The sequence below is a fragment of the Exophiala oligosperma genome (genome assembly GCF_000835515.1).
Source record: "Exophiala oligosperma strain CBS 72588 unplaced genomic scaffold supercont1.4, whole genome shotgun sequence".
In the NCBI taxonomy this organism is placed as follows: Eukaryota; Fungi; Ascomycota; class Eurotiomycetes; order Chaetothyriales; family Herpotrichiellaceae; genus Exophiala; species Exophiala oligosperma.
This window is the reverse complement of record NW_015622821.1, coordinates 1,101,606-1,119,977: the sequence shown is the minus strand read 5'-3', so window position 1 is coordinate 1,119,977 and position 18,372 is coordinate 1,101,606. Positions and strand designations below refer to the sequence as shown.

General features: G+C 50.6%; 9 protein-coding genes across 9 annotated transcripts; 5 read left to right on the top strand and 4 right to left on the bottom strand.

Moving 5' to 3' along the window:
* Positions 1–229: 229 nt before the first annotated feature.
* PV06_04534 (uncharacterized protein) lies at positions 230–1,554 on the top strand. The gene is made up of 2 exons (XM_016405437.1): positions 230–556; positions 611–1,554. The coding sequence occupies exons 1-2, from the start codon at positions 269–271 to the stop codon at positions 1,442–1,444; spliced, it is 1,122 nt and encodes a 373-aa protein (XP_016263643.1). The 5' UTR covers positions 230–268; the 3' UTR covers positions 1,445–1,554.
* On the bottom strand, positions 1,453–2,890 carry PV06_04533 (uncharacterized protein). Its single transcript, XM_016405436.1, has one exon. The coding sequence runs from the start codon at positions 2,803–2,805 to the stop codon at positions 1,696–1,698; it is 1,110 nt and encodes a 369-aa protein (XP_016263642.1). The 5' UTR covers positions 2,806–2,890; the 3' UTR covers positions 1,453–1,695.
* Positions 2,891–3,344: 454 nt separating this feature from the next.
* PV06_04532 (uncharacterized protein) lies at positions 3,345–5,973 on the top strand. Its single transcript, XM_016405435.1, has one exon. It carries the CDS (start codon positions 3,474–3,476, stop codon positions 5,763–5,765), a length of 2,292 nt encoding a protein of 763 aa, XP_016263641.1. The 5' UTR covers positions 3,345–3,473; the 3' UTR covers positions 5,766–5,973.
* PV06_04531 (uncharacterized protein) lies at positions 5,901–6,887 on the bottom strand. Its single transcript, XM_016405434.1, has 2 exons — positions 6,799–6,887; positions 5,901–6,728 (listed from the first exon to the last, which is right to left on the bottom strand). Exons 1-2 carry the CDS (start codon positions 6,826–6,828, stop codon positions 6,375–6,377), a joined length of 384 nt encoding a protein of 127 aa, XP_016263640.1. The 5' UTR covers positions 6,829–6,887; the 3' UTR covers positions 5,901–6,374.
* Positions 6,888–7,098: 211 nt separating this feature from the next.
* PV06_04530 (uncharacterized protein) lies at positions 7,099–9,621 on the top strand (the record flags this gene model as incomplete). Its single annotated transcript, XM_016405433.1, has 1 exon — positions 7,099–9,621. One exon carries the CDS (start codon positions 7,099–7,101, stop codon positions 9,619–9,621), a length of 2,523 nt encoding a protein of 840 aa, XP_016263639.1.
* A 318-nt stretch (positions 9,622–9,939) lies between these two features.
* Positions 9,940–10,512, top strand: PV06_04529 (uncharacterized protein; the record flags this gene model as incomplete). The annotated part of the gene is made up of 1 exon (XM_016405432.1): positions 9,940–10,512. The coding sequence occupies one exon, from the start codon at positions 9,940–9,942 to the stop codon at positions 10,510–10,512; it is 573 nt and encodes a 190-aa protein (XP_016263638.1).
* Positions 10,513–10,617: 105 nt separating this feature from the next.
* On the bottom strand, positions 10,618–12,510 carry PV06_04528 (uncharacterized protein). Its single transcript, XM_016405431.1, has 2 exons — positions 10,896–12,510; positions 10,618–10,809 (listed from the first exon to the last, which is right to left on the bottom strand). The coding sequence occupies exons 1-2, from the start codon at positions 11,516–11,518 to the stop codon at positions 10,647–10,649; spliced, it is 786 nt and encodes a 261-aa protein (XP_016263637.1). The 5' UTR covers positions 11,519–12,510; the 3' UTR covers positions 10,618–10,646.
* An 872-nt stretch (positions 12,511–13,382) lies between these two features.
* PV06_04526 (uncharacterized protein) lies at positions 13,383–17,414 on the top strand. The gene has a single exon (XM_016405429.1). The coding sequence runs from the start codon at positions 13,572–13,574 to the stop codon at positions 15,399–15,401; it is 1,830 nt and encodes a 609-aa protein (XP_016263635.1). The 5' UTR covers positions 13,383–13,571; the 3' UTR covers positions 15,402–17,414.
* Positions 15,487–17,065, bottom strand: PV06_04527 (uncharacterized protein; the record flags this gene model as incomplete). The annotated part of the gene is made up of 2 exons (XM_016405430.1): positions 15,487–15,907; positions 15,992–17,065. 2 exons carry the CDS (start codon positions 17,063–17,065, stop codon positions 15,647–15,649), a joined length of 1,335 nt encoding a protein of 444 aa, XP_016263636.1. The 3' UTR covers positions 15,487–15,646.
* Positions 17,415–18,372: the final 958 nt, after the last annotated feature.

Genomic DNA, 18,372 nt, shown 5'->3' with positions numbered 1-18,372 from the left:
TTCAAGGCTGATTATTTCATGTTGGTGCTCATTCAGAACCGCATGGTGGAATGGTGTCTGCACATGCATGTAATTCTCGACTTGAATGTTTCGCGACGCGTGCTCTAGCAAGACGCGTTGGAATAGTCACGGCTGGAGAACGCTTCTAATGGGCTTGCTTATGTCATCAGTCCACCAATGATATATCTTGACACCTTCGGTTCCGACATGGAGCTTTGGTCGAGAAGCACCTCGGCTTCCCGCTTAGTTACGGCAGGATACACATCCCATGCGGCTACGAACGATCTCCGGCTTGCGGCGAGGTACTCTGTATCGAAAAATCGTACAAAACCAGTCTAGCCCTCAAAATATTGCCCAAAGAAGTTCCCTATACAAAACCCTCTCCTTCAACGTCGCGCTCATGGCCTCGTTAACGAAGTTGTCGTCCCGCCTAATGTCGTCCTCCCAGTCAGCGGGTGCCTCTCAGAGGCTGTCCGCATTGAGCCGCCAATTCTCAAGCACACCCTCGACACAATTCGAGGTAAAGAAGCTTGGTGTGATCGGTGCTGGACAAATGGTAGGCTGAACCACATCCCGCTTCACAAGACGCCGTCACTGACCACCATACTAGGGTCTTGGGATTGCCCTCGTCGCAGCCCAAAAAGCCCAAGTCCCGGTTACCTTGGTCGATAATTCGCAGGCTTCGCTCGACAAGGGCATGGCTTTCGCCGACAAACTTTTGGCAAAGGACGTATCGAAACAGAAAATCAGCGAAGAGATTGCAAAGGCTACAAGAGATCGGTTAAAGCCCACCACACAAATGTCAGATCTCTCTGATGTTGATATGGTTATTGAAGCTGTGCCGGAAATCCCGTCCTTGAAGGAGAAGATCTTCGCCGAACTGGCCCAAGTTTGCCCCAAACACGCTATACTGGCCACGAACACCTCAAGTATCAGCATCACACGAATCGCACGAGCAACGTCGAAAGATCCCACAGACACATCAGCATCCTCTCGGGTGGTGTCAACACATTTCATGAACCCGGTCCCGGTTCAAAAAGGTGTGGAAATCATCTCGGGCCTGCAAACTTCTCCAGAAACCCAAGCGGCAGCGATCGCATTCTGCGAAAAGATGGGCAAAGTGGCTTCAGTATCGGTGGACAGCCCCGGCTTTCTTGCGAACAGAATCCTCATGCCATATATCAACGAGGCAATCATCTGTCTTGAGACAGGTGTCGGAACCAAAGAAGACATTGATAACATCATGAAAACCGGAACAAATGTGCCCATGGGCCCGTTGACACTGGCTGATTTCATTGGTCTGGATACCTGTCTGGCCATCATGGAGACACTACATGCTGGGCTGGGTGACAGCAAGTATAGACCAAGTGTATTGTTGCGGCAATATGTGGATGCTGGTTGGTTGGGCAAGAAGAGTGGGAAGGGTTTCTACGACTATAAATAAATCAAACGTCCGTGAAATGAGCTTCAATTATCATAATCGGCATATCTAAGCAACTGAGTGTGCCATTTGTATAGAAATATTAGAGATGCCAGTGCCATCATGGGACTCTGCTATGTTTACGGGGTATTCCTGGCCAAGCAAGTCTGGAAGCAGACCCCATTGAAACTAACGGTACGTCAACATCAAAACTGTAAGATGATGAACGATACTTGCTAGCCTTCCCACAACCTTGACACTGCGTTTTTACTTCGTTAGGTGAACTTTCTCCTCGGTGTTTCTGGGGTTGGTGCCCTCCCAATATTCTCGGCCCCAGTCATTTTGGCATTGAATTCGTCCAACTTGTCAAAAGGTAGATCGAGAAACTGGTGCTTATTCTTCCATCGGACCTCACTTTCGATGAATGCCTCCGCGCTCTCTCCTGGTGGTGGCGGTGGTTCAGTGATCTTGGTGATGAGATATGCCGTACTTGCTTCCGCAACACCATATATCAGCACGCCAAAGAGAGGCACCTTCACCATGACTGCAAAAGCAGCACTGAATCCAAACAGCACACCACTTCGATCGATAAACCACACCTTCTTCTGTTGCTTGGTGAAGTGAATACGGTGGAAGTACGGTTCCAGAAGCCGGGACATAAGGCTTCTGCTTGAAAAATACGTTTGTAAAAATGATACCATGTAATGCTTGGGTAAGATGAGACCGGTCGCGAACACAATGCCCGCTGGAACAGGGCCGACGGCTTTGTTGAAAGTGTAAAAAGATGCTGCTGGAAGGACAAAAGGCCCAACCAGAGGTAAGAAGGTACAGGCGTAGATGGCGAGCGAGATGCCCGCTCGTCGAGCGTATTTGCCAGCTGTGAGAATGACGCCGTCCACGAGACTACGTTTCTCCTTCTTCTCTCGTTCTCCGTGAGTGGAATACATCTTGAGTGTAGGATAGTACATGGCTCGTAATGTTGACGGGTCTTCGGATTTGTGCTTTTGGACATATGTCTGGTCGACCCATCGCAAGGAGTCCATGAAGAGGTTGTCCAGGGTCGGAGTTACCGAGCTCATCACCATCATCAGGAAGAATGGTATCTGAAGCACGGATTTGGAGATGAAGTCCAAGCCGCCAACTAGTTTATCGTCCCATGTTTCGTGGTCGAGATTGATGACAAGTGAAAGGACCAAGAGCAGGAACTTGACTGCGTAGATCGGGATGTTGATGATGATTCGGATAGCAAGGCCAGCACATACGGCAATCGCAGCTTGCCGGTAGTGAGAGGTCGTAAAAAGCTCTGGGTTTTGAAGGGCTCTATGGGCTCCGACGAACGTCAACTGAGCTCCGCGTAGGAGAGCATTCGGGTCGAAGTTCGACATATTCGCAGAGATTGGTCCAGGAATATTGCACCGTCACAGCTGGTCCGACCTCTACCAGTGCGTCTATTCAAATGAAATGTCGGACCGAGAAGAAGGTAAAGAAGGGAAGGGGAAAAGCCATCAGGCACACGACATTTTGAGCACACAAACCACATTATGTCATAGGCTGACGATGATTACGAGGCTATGCTAGCCAGTCTGGGCACACGAGGCTGAAGTCAAGCCTTTCAGAGCATTTGGCATAGTTGACAACTTGACACCAGGGACTTGACCAAATGGTGGACAAAGCACTTTGAAAACAACGGCTATCGCCATCGATCGATTGTACAGTAGATAATGTACAGAGAGGCTAAGCTCAGTCATGGCTGCCATGCCTTGATGTTGTTATTTTGGATGGTTCATGTCACATCTCTAGCGAGGAACTGTCAACCTCGCCTAGTTAAAAGACTGCTGCTTCTCACCCCGCAACGCAAGCGCTGCTGCTCTCGGGCTCACTAGGCGCTTGTGGCGCCCGCTATTTACCAAAGTCAACTGCGCCTTCTAACGCGCAGCATTGTTGCTGGAATGTTTACCTCGCATGTCGAATATTGGCATTGAAAACATATCACCGATTATAGTCTTGAATCTTGTATCAATTGCTTACCTACAATACCGTTCGAAGATGCAGTATGGCCACCCATTCCTACGGCGATCGACCTCCACTACAAGGGTTTCGGAGGTCCTTCACTTTACCTGCGCGACAGTTGTCCGTACATGAGAGAGCAGGTCTCGACAGATCAGATGCTGACGCCAATGTCTTGTTTTCCCATCCCTCGGCGCGCATCATTGCCTTCTCGCCGCCCAAGGAATCAATCCCTGCGCAAAACAAAGATATTCCACCCGACACTGATTATCCGGTCGATACAATAGAAACATTGCCATGGAGGTCGAGAACCGAAACCTTAGCTGCGACTGGGCAGATCATGATCGAGAAAGTTCGTGGCTCCAGCAATTTCCTGAAATCTGCGGATCAGAAAGTCATCCACACCATCATGCGCAACTCGCAATGTTGGTGTGTTGATGGTGAATCTAAATTCGTTTTAAGAACTGGGAAATTCCGCTATTATCGAATAGAACTGCCCTCAGAAACACAGGAGGACAAACAGAAGGTGGAAGAACTGAAGACTGTGCTGAGTAAAGTCCTCAGGTATGAGAGGACGCCCTGCCCGTTCAAACGAGCTTTCCACGTCGATCTTCCAGAGGACGCCATTACACCTCGTCGGAAAGGTGTCTGGAAAAGGAGACCACCTTCGCAACCCACAAGTCCTTCAACAGATCCATTGCCTCTTCGCAGATCGAAGACATCAAGGGCATGGAGCTTGCAAGGTCCTACAAGCTCGACACCCTTACATACATATGGTCGTCGTGGATCGGATTATGGTTATTCATTGTCTCGTGACACTTCCCCGATCCCATCTTTGGAAGGCGACAGGTGGCGTCCGAGTACACCATCTAGTCTGGCATCTAGTGAAATGATGAGCGACAGAGCACATGAAGAATCATACAGTCAAGACGACGAAGGCCACAGCGACAACCCCTCGCCGATGCCTGAGGATCATGTCTTGACCGCCGAATCAGACTTGCAAAGCAATTCGCGCTCTTCTAGCAAGTCTTCTATAGATAGACAGTCTGATCATGCCACCGAGGTCGAATCGACAGCACTAAGGGACATTGATCACACAGAGTCGGATATCATTTCACAGGCCCATCCGGTAGAGATTGCGGCGAAGGAAGACCCCTCGGCTAACAGCGTGACCACCGATGTTCCTTCTATAGCAGAAGATGGACACACTGCGGGCGATCAGTCTCACAATGAAAAGACCGAGTCCTTCTCTCATCGCCTGGAAGACAACTCTGACCAGACCGGAAGTACTAAGGAAGAGCCAGACTCTCAAGAATTCTTGCAAGTGACAGAAGAGAGCGTTGTGCCAGAGGAAGAAAGTTCTCCTGAACAATTATCACCGCCGGCTGACCCCGCCCCTGCGTCCGCTCAAGCAGAGATCTCCTCGGCGTCATCCATCGATGAATATGCTTCAGAAAGCCAACCCGCGAGCGATATTGCCAACTCCGACCCAATATCTACACAAAATGATTCGCAAAAAGAAAAGGTGTCAATTGAAGCCAAGCAATCACTTCTCGATTTGAATGCAGTCGATGAAGCCGAGGAACCATCAAAAGATGACGATGCAAGAAGCAGCGTTTCAAGCTTGGACTCGTTCCATACAACGAACTCTTTGGCAGAAGACTTTTCAGAACAGTCCATACGGGCATTTGACACAGAAAAGACCCCCAAAGATGAAAAATTTGATCCATTTTCTCTATCAAAACCACAACACAAACGGGGTGTTTCAGAGATGACTATCACAGCCTCCAATGTTGACGCCCGCCAATCCGCGGACGACTCTTCAGACAAGCCATCAACGCCTGCATTGGGGAGATCGCCTACTTCAGATTCATCTTGGCCGGAGGTATGTACCCCTGAGTCACCAGTGACTGCCGGTTTGAGACGACGACTTGAAAAGAAACGGTCGCTATCTCCTCTCCCACCTTCTACAACAATCTTCTCACCACCGTCGCCAACACAAGGGAACCATTTTACTTCCGAGATTCTCCACAAAGCCTGTAATATAGCCTTGGTCAAGCCTATTGAAGCAGTTGTTCTCCTTGTCCATATACTTGCTAGGATAGCTGGAGGTGCCACTGTCAGTGATTTACTCAGTGGTGATCTGTTTCGAAAACCAGATCAACACCGGCGAAGGTCGAGTTTTCCGGATCAAGTCAGCTCCAGGCATCACGGCAGTGATGACGAGGATGATTTCGGCATCCCTATCCGTCGACGAAGAAGTCTGAGCGATAGTCCCAGAATGTCGACAGCAATAAGCAACGACAATGATACTGATTCGATGTTTGATTTGGATTGAGTTGCTACGCAAGTAATATAGCTACTCATTTTGCAATATTGAAAAGGGTGTATATCATCTAGCCATCCAACCCTGTTTTTTGTCTTTGAGCATGGTGTTTATGGGAAGGAGTAAGACTTTACGATAACAACAATCCAAGTATGGTGGAAATTTATTTTGCTAGCTATGTAGGTATACTCAGGCCAGAGAGAACAGATTTGCATAAAACATGACTGTCCATTTCCCCCACATCTATGAGCAATTGAAAATCTTGTCCTCCGTTCGATGTTCCATTCTAGCGTTCTCGCACTAGCACATGGTTTTAGCTTGAAGTCGCCCAGGTGGTCATCGTTGACCGTGCCGCCTTCTATTGGGTATCGGTAGATAGTCCCTTCCTATTCATGCTTGATCGTCCCCATCGCGGCTGGATGTATATGCTTCGATCAGCCATGAACAGAGCCGGCGTGTACAAATGGGCCGGTGGACCTTTCGAAATTATTTTCTCGCATGTGTGCCTGTTGCGTCGGTAACGGGTGGCTTCTTTAGAAAGCGGCAAGTCCATTTGCTCAATGTCTTTCGTCCATGTTGTGTACGGTGTCTAGTCGTGAAAGATCGTTCGTTCGTTCCATCTCAACTCGGCGCACCGGCAGCAGCAGCACCTGTTCCTTTATTCTTCTTCTTGGCTTTCGCCTTCTCCTTGGCCTTCTTCTTATCTCTCTTCCTTAGAGCCTCCATACCCTTTTTGCATACTTCGGCGTACCGGGTGTAGAATGTGTCTAAACCGGCCGTTTCGACGACAGTCGCAAGTCTGAGTTTCGTGCTCTTCGTCTTCGGCGTGCGATGCGCTTTCGAGAGGCCATTTGTGGCGCGGATCAATATTTGTGAAGAAGGGATTTCGGTAGACAGAGGCTTTTGAGTCAGGAACACCGAGCCATGGGCCTGACTGTGGGTTGAGTTGAATAGCTGCGCAAGGCCGGAGAGAAACTGTGTAATGATAATTCGATTAGCTTTGGGAACATGATTGTCTTGGGACGTTGGTCCAGAAACTACTAACTTTCTCGTTGCTCAGACGTTCTTGAGCCATCCTGCCCGGGAGCACCTTTGTTGCTTGCTGTATGGGCTGGCTGGTCGCACTTGACTGCTCGAATTCCCGTACAAGGACTTTGTACTGTGGTCGCCAAACTATGATGTTCAGTGGGGGAAGATTGCGCTAACCATTGAAGGGCACTTCGCTTATCGCCGGTTAATGCCGCGGCCAGAAATAATTTCTACAATGTCGCAGTTTCTCGACTTTGGTGCATGATTGTTCTAACGAACGAGTCGACAGTCGCTTGCCGCAAGGACGAAGGTCCAGATGTCAAGACCAAATGGGCGACAGGCAAGACGTCAAAATGGCGTGAAATTACCATTTGCATTGGAGAGAGAGTTGGGCCTAGAGAACAAGTCACAGGGATGGCGACCGCAGAATGGCGCGCTGAGGAACAGAAAAGAACAGCGCAAGGCTGAACGCCTGGAGAAGAAGAAGCGTAGGGAAGTTTCGAAGCCGGAAAGGAGAGTGGAAGATCATCAAGACGATGAGGACGAGGACGAGCAATATGGGGAGAGCGAGGAAGATTCTCTGCCAGCGCCGCCGACTATGAAGAGAGTCTCAAAGAAAGACGAGGCCACGCCAAAGAGCATATTGAAGAAGCCGAAACATCGATCGCCCTCACCCTCAAAATCGATATCTGTTGAAGACGACACGGGTCGATCACGGTCCTTGTCGCCTGGCCTTGTTTTAGATGTGTCCTCGAGAGCCTTCAGAGACCGAGCGGCGCAGGACGATGCAGAGATCAGTGCGCTTGAGAGAAAACTCGGGCTGAAGAAGAGAGCCAGAGCAAAGTCTTTCACTGAAGATGGTCTGGATGATCTGCTTGAAGGTCTAGACGAGGAGGAGAGCGGACACAAGGACGCGAACGAAGAAGACGACTGGCTTGAGAGTAAGAGGAGGAAGACAGCACATCGGGATGAGGACAACGACGAAGGTCTTGATGTTGACGAGGACGACAGTGCCAGATATCTAGATATGGATGAAGACGACTTGTCAGATGAAGACCTTGAGGGATTTACCGAAGACGATGAAGATGAAGATGATTTTGAGGGTTTCGCATCAGAAGAGGAACATAGGCCCCAGACTCGACCCGCGAAGGTTCGCGAGAACCCTTACGTTGCTCCTGTTGCAGCGAATGCATCTGGTTCCAAATATGTCCCTCCGTCGCTGAGGAAAGCGCAAAATTCTGAGGGAGCGTCTCTAGAGAGACTAAAGCGTCAACTTCAAGGACACCTGAACAAGCTATCCGAAGCCAATCTCATATCTATACTTGACGAGGTTGAGAAGGTCTATCAGTCGAATCCCAGACAAGACGTCACATCTGTTCTCATTGAAATGCTTCTGACCCAATTCAGCAGCAAGTCGACTCTTCAGAATACATTCGTTATCCTCCATGCAGCATTTTCAGCAGCCGTCTACAAAGTGATTGGGGTAGACTTCGGTGCAGAGCTACTTTCACAACTTGTGGATCGCTTCGACCTATATCATGGCGACGAGGCAGCTGGAAAGGAAGCATTGAATCTAATCAGTTTGTTGTCCAACCTGTTCACATTCAACGTTGTGAGCAGCACAATTATCTTCGATCATATCAGGCTCTTGCTTGAGGAGTTGACCGAGAACAACACCGAATTACTACTTCGAATTGTCCGTGACTCTGGACCACAGCTTCGACGAGATGATCCATCGTCACTAATGGCTATTGTTCGATCGATGGCGAAGACAGTTGAGAAGATGAACGCAGCGGGAGAGAAAATAAGTGCAAGAACTAGGGTTATGATGGATATGATTACAGATCTAAAGAACAACAAATTGAAGACTACGAGCAACGTGGGTCTTGCCAGCGAGCACATCACACAGATGAGGAAAGCGCTGGGAAGTCTTAACAATCGTGCCTTGAGAGCATCGGAGCCGCTACGGATTACTCGAGATGATATCAAGAACAGCGACAAGAAGGGCAAATGGTGGCTTGTAGGTGCGAGTTGGAAAGGGAATGAATCAGCTCGTGCCATAGATGACCTTACCGAGACAACCACCATCTTTGAGGGTGAACTTGAAGATGAAAACGATGGCTCGGTTGATTTGGTCGCTCTTGCTCGAGAGTATGGGATGAATACAGATGTCAGGCGGTCCATCTTCGTGGCTCTATTGTCGGCCGTGGATTACAAGGACGCTCATGTCCGCCTAATGAAGCTTCGTCTCAAACAAAACCAAGTGCAAGAGATCCCGAGAGTTCTACTTCGTTGTGCGGCCGGAGAGAATCCCTACAACCACTACTACACGCTGGTGGCTAAGAGACTGTGCCTGGAAAAGCGCTTGCGTAAAGCATTTCAATTCGCCTTGTGGGGATTTTTCAGGAGGCTAGGTGAGAACGCAGACATTGACGATGATACGAACGACGATGGAGATCAAAACGTCGAGATGAACGAGATTGCGAACCTGGCAAAGCTGTATGCTCACCTTATCCTCGATGGAGGTGTGACTATTGGTGTGCTCAAGGTGCTCGATTTGGCATACATCAAAGAACGAACAAGCATGTTTGTCGAGTTGTTGCTTATCATGATCATGATTGAGGCCAGGAATTCGAAGAGCGATTCTTTACCGAAGTTGTTTGATCGAGCAATCGAGACACCTCAGGTCATCAAACGTTTGCAATACTTTGTCAAAAAGAATGTCCGACACTCTGACCTGATATCAAAGTCGGACAAGGATACGGTCAAAAGGGGCTGCAAGGTGGCATTGGACACACTCTCACGCCTAGAGCCCGGGACCAATGTTATGGGCGACTGAATGCGTATCAGAATGTGTTATCTTCGTGACTAAACAAAAACCTGTCAAGATGCGTGCCCAATATTGGCTCAGGGCCGCAATAGCATCGTCCTTCAAACCTGTGAGATGTTGTCAACATCTACGACACTCCCACAGTTGGATATGAACGTGCAACGAGCCTGATTCTGTTCGGAGAAGTGTTTGAGTCGCCGTCGACACTGTTTGTCGACTATGGGTATATAACGACGATGCAATGCTGGGTCGACTTCGCATTTCACGACCGCCTCTTTCGACATCCATGCCTCGAGGTCTCTAGCATTACCACCACCCTATCCCAGAATGTCTCATTCAATTCTCATCCCACGCCCAATCTTGAAGGCCATACTCACAGAACTCGATATGTGTCACTACATATTTGGCCCGATCGCCCAAAATGACATCCTGCCATCCGACTGGTTTCGTGCTCTCCTCATTCACCAACCCAACGATACGGACAATATTCGCCTTGAAGATGATGATGTCAGGAAGCTGGTCATCAGAAGCATCACCGCGCTAAGAGGGTTGTTTTTACGATTACGCGAAAGATCGGACGAGCATCTTACTGCACTTCGACTTTTGCATGTCGAAAGAGGCAGGTTCGACAGCTTGCTTGCAAAGAATAGGCAACGGGATAGCACCAGACTAGTACGCCTCGCCACGAGCAACGATAGGATGGAACGGATATCAGCCGATATAGAACTACTGAACATGGACCCCCGCAGCATGGGTTCTCAGGAGCTTCATGGAGATTGGCTTGGGTGCGAAGGTCCATCAAGCAGCAACGATGACCAGGTTGGGTATTCCGGTCACAGCAGAGCCGAGCTGGACGCAGTCGGAATAGAGGGTGTCATTATTGATGAGGATCTCCCATGATCCTGTGTGAATCTCGACGGAGTACACACAGAGACCAGGCCGGATGGGATGTGGCTTAACCATAGCTTAGCTAAATACGTTAGGATGACATGATGAACCACGAGAGTGCTCTTTGAGGTTTAGATTTGTATTTTCTATATGGCGATACCGCAATCCATGACGATATTCTGGCCTGTGATCGATTTACTCAATACCACCGTCTTGATCTGATCCGCTACGTCTTCGGGAACGGCCGTCGACTTGAGAGCCGATTTATCGGTAGTAGCTTTGACTTTTGTTTCCGGAAATTTGTTGCCCCTGTTTTTTTTTTGTCAGAGCGGAAGGGGAAAAGAGAAAAGGCAAGGCACAAAAAGAAAGAAAAGAGCCAAAAAAGAAAAACTTACCACTCGGTCAACATCAAGCCAGGACTGACACTGTTGCACCTGATTTTCCGACCACAGATCATGGCGAGACCCTTTGTCAGGTGAATCTCGGCCGCCTTGGTGACACTGTACGGCAGGCTGGAACCGCTCGGCCTCACGCCCGCCAGACTGGCGACGGTGACGAAGGCGCCGCCGATGCCACCCTCCTCGTCGGCGGCCTTTTCGAGGTGGTCCTTGGCGGCGTACAGCAGCCACAGGTGGCTCTTGACGTTGACGTTGAAACAACGGTCCCAATCTTCCTCGTTGACCTGCTGTTCGATGTCGAAGAAATTGGTCAGTCGGGTCCAACCGGCGTTGCTGACCACGACGTCCAGCCGGCCCATGACGCCGACGGTCTCGGCCACGAGGCGCTGGATCTCGGACCTCTGTGACACGTCGGCCTTGATGGCGTGGAAGCGCTGTTCGTTGGTCGAGAGGGTGTACGTCGGAGCGATCGAAGAGGCCTGTGAAATCACCTCCTGTGCCTTTTCCAGCCTCGAGTTGTAGTTGACCACCACCCGGAAGAAGGGAGCCAGGGCTTTGACGGTCGCGGCACCCAAACCGGCGCTGGAGGCGGTGACGAGGGCGACTTTGGCGGTCGTCATTGTCGGTACGGATATGAAGAGTCGGTCGAGAAGAAATCAGTGACGAGTTGAGAGTACCAAAAAGAAAGTGTCGAGGTGAGAGAAGTAGATGTAAATCGATGTGAGGCGTCGTGGAGACTTCCTCTTTCCAACACGAAAAAAACCCCGTTTAGGCAGGGGTTGATTCCGTAGGGAGCTTTGTCGATGATATATTACAGTGGATGTTCCGTACAATTTCCTTTTAAACGCTCGTTGTGGTTCAACTACCGGTTACTTGCTGCGTGGTGCTGCCGTTGTGGTGCTTTTTCGGGGTTCTGCGCGGGGGAGAGAAACCACGAACAAAGCGGGACTCGGGCGGAAATCTTCCGACATGGACATGGAGTACTCCGTACTCGTACCTCATTTACCTATTAATACCGTTCGGATGTGGTCCGTTACCCGGTTGTTTTCCCTGTGCGGTAGATTAGCTAACTCAGGAGAGATTGTGAATCAAAAAGAGTCAGATCTACTAGAGTCAAATCCGAATCTGCGGCACAAGGAGTATCCCTTGATGCAGATAGGGCTTGAACGGCACATTAGATAATCAGCCTTGTTGAAGAGACAAGCCTCGTCACTCTTTTCCTATCGTACCATGGGAGGACTTTCTGTTAACATCATTGTGGGACATTCGTACTGGAACTGTCGTTGTTCAAATGTTCTTTACCAAGTCCTCGTATGAACTGAATAATGAGCTATGTCATGCTCGTCTCGTCGCGCGGTGCCACGCTGCGCTGAGGGATTATTCGATTGTCGATTGGTTTTCCAGGCATGCGAGAGATGTCAAACGCGCTCTGCCTTGGAACGTTCTGGACATGTTGCCTTCCATGTTGTTCTGATCTCAGGAATCAAGGTGACGCGGGATAAATATTGACGACGACGATTCAATCAATACTAAAGATGTCCATTTAGGTCTAGTAATTAAGCCCTGGACATGTTGCCGCTGGACTATAAGATGGGCTAAATTGTTACTACCGTCGGAAGCGAAAAGAATTGGGTGCTCCGTTGCCTTCGTAGAAAGATGGTCCTAGTGTTCCGAGCATCGGACACCGTTGTGGAAGACGTGTGTTACAAGGCAACATGGCCCCCAGCTCACGGTCGGGTCGCTAGGCTAGACAGGGCTACTACGAGTATTGCCTGATGGTTGTGGAGGTCACCATTACGCAGGTAAGGTATCAAAGGACGTCAACATGCAGATGAGGATCCCAATGCATGGTGTTGATGATGTATGATGCTCCCGAAATATTGTTCTCGAGTCGATTGATAAGATATGATTGAGGGTCATGGATGTCAGTCGAGGCAAGTTGAAGGCGATAAGATTTGATTACGACGCCTAAAACCAACAACAAGAAAGATTTTCCACCAGAAATGCCTCATTTCGCCTAGTTGACGCGGGCTGTTGATGCTCTGAACGGAACTGACTATTGGCACGCCAACTGATGTCCGTATTATTTATGTTCTTACAGCCTGGAATCCACCCGCAATCGTCGGAACACAAGCCAAGAATGTTGGCGCCGCGAAGCTCCAGCAAGCTTCGTCAAGCTCGACTCTTGTACTCCTTCCAGCCTGTAACTGTCATGCTTGAGGGGCTGTAGTGGTCACACACAGGGTTCACCCTGTCCTCGTATGTAAAAGTCCCTCGAGTACGGTCCTGTACACGACCCGCAAACTCGGCTTTACCGGAATGGATGAGAGCCTACTCGTCCATACCCTTGTCTCATCCCCCTCCACAATACTCAATGCCACCATCACCAGAATTTTCTTTAACCTAGTGGAGCTAACGGCGAGAAATTTATCTTATCAGATGTCACTGCGGATACAAGACTGACCATTCGTAGTGCAACCCGCCCCTGCATCGTCCGTGTCTGGTAGGTATACACCATGCCCTGATCATGCAATAAATATGGGTATCAACCCTGCGAGAGAGAAAACCACGTTTTTCTTTCTCTCTCGGTTATCTCTTCCCCGGCGCCCATCTACATATACAGTACGAGAGTAGTACGTTGTGTTACAAGTGATACCCTACCACCACGCCAATATGGGCTTCCTATCCAAGCTCAAGGCCCAGGTAACTGGTCCCTCAGAGGTTCGCAGCGGCTCCAGCATTCCTGGTGCTCAAAAATCCGACGGTCCACTGGACGCTCCTACGGATGTCCCTACGGACTCCGACTCTGACGACTTGAGTCTGGAGGAACGCAACGAAAAGGAAGTCCAACGCCATCCCAATAGCATCACCGAAGGTGCCCAGCTGGGTGTCAGGAAGGCCGAAGCCACTGCTCTCGTCTGGCCCAAATGGGCCGTCTACGCAACCTATGGTTGGATCTGGGTCTGCTTCTTCATGCTGGCCCTACAGCAAGGGACAACCACTCTCTTCAATGCGGCAGCCTACGCCGACTTCATCGCCGCACCACAGTTGACGACCGCCAATATCTTGTCCACAATCATCGGTGGTGTCTTGAAACTTCCCATCGCCAAGATTCTCAACATCTGGGGTCGTGCCGAAGGTTTCTTCCTCTTCGTCTGTGTATACCTCATTGGCATGATCGTCTTGGCCTCGTCGACCGGACCTAGCGGCTACGCGGCGGGATACGTTCTCTACTGGATCGGCTACGACGCTATCTACCTGATCCTCGACGTCTTCGTGGCAGACACTTCGGGACTACGCAATCGAGCCTTTGCTTTTGCCTTTGTCGGCACGCCGTTCATCTGCACCGCATTCACCGCACCTTTACTGGGTCAGGCTTTCTTGAACACGACGACCTGGCGATGGGGCTACGGAGCATTCTGCATCATCATGTTCTTCGTCTTCATGCCACTCGTGGTCGTCTTCAAGTACTTTCAACGCAAGGCTGAACGGATGGGCCTGTTCAAGAACGAAGCTAGCGGCCGGTCTCCAATCCAGTCCTTTGTGCATTATTTCCACGAATTCGACATCGTCGGGGCCATCCTGCTCATGGCCGCCTTTGTCCTTTTCCTGCTGCCCTTCTCCCTCAACACCAACGGCAAAGCCCAGTACTCGTCGGCCACGTTCATCGCCATGATCGTGGTTGGGGTTCTGCTCTTCCCCGTGTTCGCCATCTGGGAGAAATTTTTCGCCCGGGTCCACTTTGTCCGCTGGGAGTTGTTCCGGCAGCGTACGGTGCTCGGGGCGTGTTCCCTGGCGGCCATCCTTTACTTTTCCTTTTACTGCTGGGACGTTTATTACTACCAGTTCGTCCTGGTGGTGTACAACCTCTCCTTCTCCGACGCGGGTTACATGGGCCAGATCTACAACGTGGGCTCGACTTTCTGGGGGGTCGTGTTCGGATGCTGGGTCCGCCTCACCAAGCACTTCAAGTACACGTGCCTCTTCTTCGCCCTGCCCCTGATGTTTTTGGGTGCCGGCTTGATGATCCACTTCCGAGGCAACGACCACGGCATAGGTTACCTGATCATGTGTCAGATCTTCATCGCGTTCGCGGGAGGCACCCTCGTCATCGGTGAGGACATGGCCGTCATGGCCGCCGCCGATCGCGACGGCGTTCCCATGATGCTGTCCCTGATCAATCTCTTCGCCAGCCTGGGTGGTGCCATCGGGTACGCCGTCGCCGCCGCCATCTACGACAACGTCTTCCCCCAGTCACTGCTGCGGAGACTACCCGCCGACACCAAAGGAGACTACGAAACTATTTTCCTGGGCGGATACACCAAACAGATGACTTATGCCGTGGATTCGCCAACCAGAGACGCCATCGATTACGCGTGGGGTGAGACTCAAAGGTACGGTTCGATCGCCGCCACCGCCATTTTGGTGCTTGCCATTCCAGCCATTGCGGTGTGGAAGAATTATAATGTCGACAAGAAGCAGAACAAAGGTACTGTCATTTGAACTGGCACTCGACATGTTTATTGCTGTCTGTGTCGTATCGAAATTGTCAAGTACATGAGAATGATGTCAATATCAATGTTTGTCGCTCGGATCTTTTGCTAGTGATATTCTAGATGTAATACCAACGCCGACACTACTTGTATACTATACTTCCAGAAGTTTCTCATGCCATGTTGATACTCATGTCACAGTTGTGGACTTTCCCCCTTGGCTGCGATCCTCAAGTGCACTGTATTTAATTTTTCTCATTCTCGAAAAAACACTTTCGTATTAGACACCTCCCTGTCCCCGAAAAACCGCCGGATATCGTCAACGAGTAGATCCGGGGCGTCCAGAGACGCAAAATGACCCCCTCGATCATGGACGGTACGATACTTGACGTTGCCACCTCTTCGAGCCCACTCCAAAGGCGTACGGTACCACAGATCGTACGGGAATTCTGAGATGGCCACCGGTTGATGGACGTAGGGTAACAAGTTTATACCCGTCGGTGAGATCGCACCGTCCTGTTTTTGGCAGCGAGTCAGTCACACAGAGAATGATGACCTGGAGCTGGGGGGATAAGTTCGAGTACGACAAAACTCACTCACCTTGGCACCGTTCTTGTACAACCCAAAAGCCCCGTAAGGTCCATTGATCCAGTGCATCATGGTCCAAGTGACGACACGGTCAGGGGTCCAAATCTTGTCCGGGTCGTCGACTCCGGTTCGGACAGAATCATAAATCCACATTGCCAACCCGACGGGACTATCTGTGAGTCCCACCGCCAGACGTAATGGGCGGGTCTGGTGTAGGTGACCGTAAGCCCAGGATTGAGTCGTGAATCGACGGTAAGATTCGATCGTGTATTTTTCGTCACCGTCGTCATCCAAATTGCCTTTGCGTCTGCCGTTGTACCGCTCCACGTCATCGGCTGTAGGAGGAACGACCCAAAAATTCGACAGACCCGAAACGACACTCTCGGGGAAATCCACGGCGGCGTATCGGTTGATGAAATCCCCGGCGTCACCTCCCTGGAACACGTACCTGTCGTAACCCAACTTGACCATCAGGGAGTGGAACGTCGCCCCGGCCTGTCGGTAACCGAAACCGGGAGAGCGTGGGGGCGGGCTGAACCCGTACCCCGGGATCGAAGGGGCGACGACGTGGAACGCACAGTGGGAAGGGTCCGACGGATTCGTGAGTTGATCGACAATGTCCAAGACTTCGATGAAAGAACCCGGCCAGCCGTGGACGAAGAGCAGAGGGACGGCGTCGGCCCGTGGGGACCGGTGGTGGACAAAGTGTAGAGGAATGGGCCCGGGATAAGGGTGAAGTGAAGTCCGGGCCGTGTGGACCATGGTGGTGAATTGCTCGAGGCGTGAGTTGAGAGAGGCCTCGACCGCTCTCCAGTCGTACGACTCACACCAATGCCGGGCTACGGCCTCGGCCTCACGTCGCGGTGGCCCATCTTCGTGGTCCGGTTGATTTTGATCGTCGACGAACCTCGTCAGGGAGACCTTGAGTTTGGTGAGGCCGAGAAACTCCTCCGAGACGGATATGGAAAATGGGAGGATCTCTTCGGTGAAGGTGGCCTTGAAGTTGAGGCCGAGGTCGTGCTCGGACAGGGAGAGTTGGGGAGGTGACCGTGATGGGTCGTGGTGGTGGGGGTGGTTGTCGGCCATGTTTTCAAAAGTCCAATACTATATCAGTCCAGTGGTACTCCCTAGGCACATGATATATGGACGGTTCGACAGGTTCTCCCACAGAGAAAAACACAAGGGGAGAAAAAGGGAGTACAAAAGGGGTTGGGGGGCGTGTGGACTTATATACACTGTACGAGGACACAGAACGAGTACTAGATACTACGAGCATCTGGGTGGGTGGGTACGAGTACTACGATTGGTACTCGAGTAAGTAGGTAGGTAGTCATTGTATGTGGAGTCCACTTTGCAATACGAGTACATGATTCGCTCCACCGACACAACGTCCGTAAGAAAGTCGAAGTGTGAGAAAGAGTGTGCTGTATGTAGCTAACGTATTCTGACATTTGACATTTGTAATACTCTATCTACTTGCTTTGAACATACGAGTCTTCCGTAGAAATAACCGACATTCTTCATCTTGGCGCCGTGGCTCGCCCACTCTCCTATTCATTCACAGGGCCATTCGTGACCGTTATGCGTGTCCAGCCTTTAGTTTGGGTGAGATCAGAATCTTGACCTGATCGTCTCGATTGTTGACCAGTTCCTCAAACCCTTTCGCAACGACATCTTCAAGGGCGACTCGACTGGTCACCATTTTCTCGTACCCTTCCAATTTACCTTGGAATATCTGGTCAGCCTTGCATCGGTTGGGCGTGGAAATTCGAACTCACCTTCGCCCATCATATCCATCATTTCCTGAAAATCTTGTGCATTATAACAGCACGAAGACACGATCTTGAGTTCTTTCAAGAAAAACTTCCAAAAGGGAATCGCAGGCTGGCCTCCGGTCAGTACAATATGACTCCAAGCCGAACCGTGAAAAATCTCACAGATTGTTCCCAGATCGAAACATTCACCAGCGTTCCTCCGTGCTCCAGCGAGTCGACTCCCGCATCGAACCCTACCTGAACACCCGCACAGTCAAACACCACATCGACACCCTTTCCGCCGGTCAGGTCTCGACAGATGTCTCCCACATTCTCGGTTTTCGGGTCAATGACCTTGTCGACCAATTCTTTTGCATGTCGCCATCTGGCGGATGAAGGTTCGCTCAGGAGCATCTTTCCCACTCGATGCGCACGCAGCACGGATGCCATGCCCACTCCGACGGGGCCACCGCCGACGATGAGAACGTCCAGTCCTTCCAGGCTAGAGTTTACCATCTTGGCCGCATGATGACCCACGGCCAGTGGTTCAATGACCGCCGCATAGTCGAGGCTAACATTATCAGGGAGTGCATAGATGTGGTCACTTTCCACGACACAGAATTCCGACAAACCACCTCC

What these genes read in the sequence shown, in the direction of transcription:
- PV06_04534 (XM_016405437.1), top strand. Translation starts at nt 269, where the DNA reads ATGCGGCTACGAACGATCTCCGGCTTGCGGCGAGGTACTCTGTATCGA. An exon ending in TGATCGGTGCTGGACAAATG is followed by an intron (nt 557 to 610) that starts GTAGGCTGAACC and finishes CCACCATACTAG; the next exon opens with GGTCTTGGGATTGCCCTCGT.
- PV06_04533 (XM_016405436.1), bottom strand. Translation starts at nt 2,805, where the DNA reads ATGTCGAACTTCGACCCGAATGCTCTCCTACGCGGAGCTCAGTTGACG.
- PV06_04531 (XM_016405434.1), bottom strand. Translation starts at nt 6,828, where the DNA reads ATGGCTCAAGAACGTCTGAGCAACGAGAAA. An exon ending in AACGTCTGAGCAACGAGAAA is followed by an intron (nt 6,729 to 6,798) that starts GTTAGTAGTTTC and finishes ATCATTACACAG; the next exon opens with TTTCTCTCCGGCCTTGCGCA.
- PV06_04526 (XM_016405429.1), top strand. Translation starts at nt 13,572, where the DNA reads ATGGGCTTCCTATCCAAGCTCAAGGCCCAGGTAACTGGTCCCTCAGAG.
- PV06_04532 (XM_016405435.1), top strand. Translation starts at nt 3,474, where the DNA reads ATGGCCACCCATTCCTACGGCGATCGACCTCCACTACAAGGGTTTCGG.
- PV06_04528 (XM_016405431.1), bottom strand. Translation starts at nt 11,518, where the DNA reads ATGACGACCGCCAAAGTCGCCCTCGTCACCGCCTCCAGCGCCGGTTTG. An exon ending in GGCTTGATGTTGACCGAGTG is followed by an intron (nt 10,810 to 10,895) that starts GTAAGTTTTTCT and finishes AAAAAAAAACAG; the next exon opens with GGGCAACAAATTTCCGGAAA.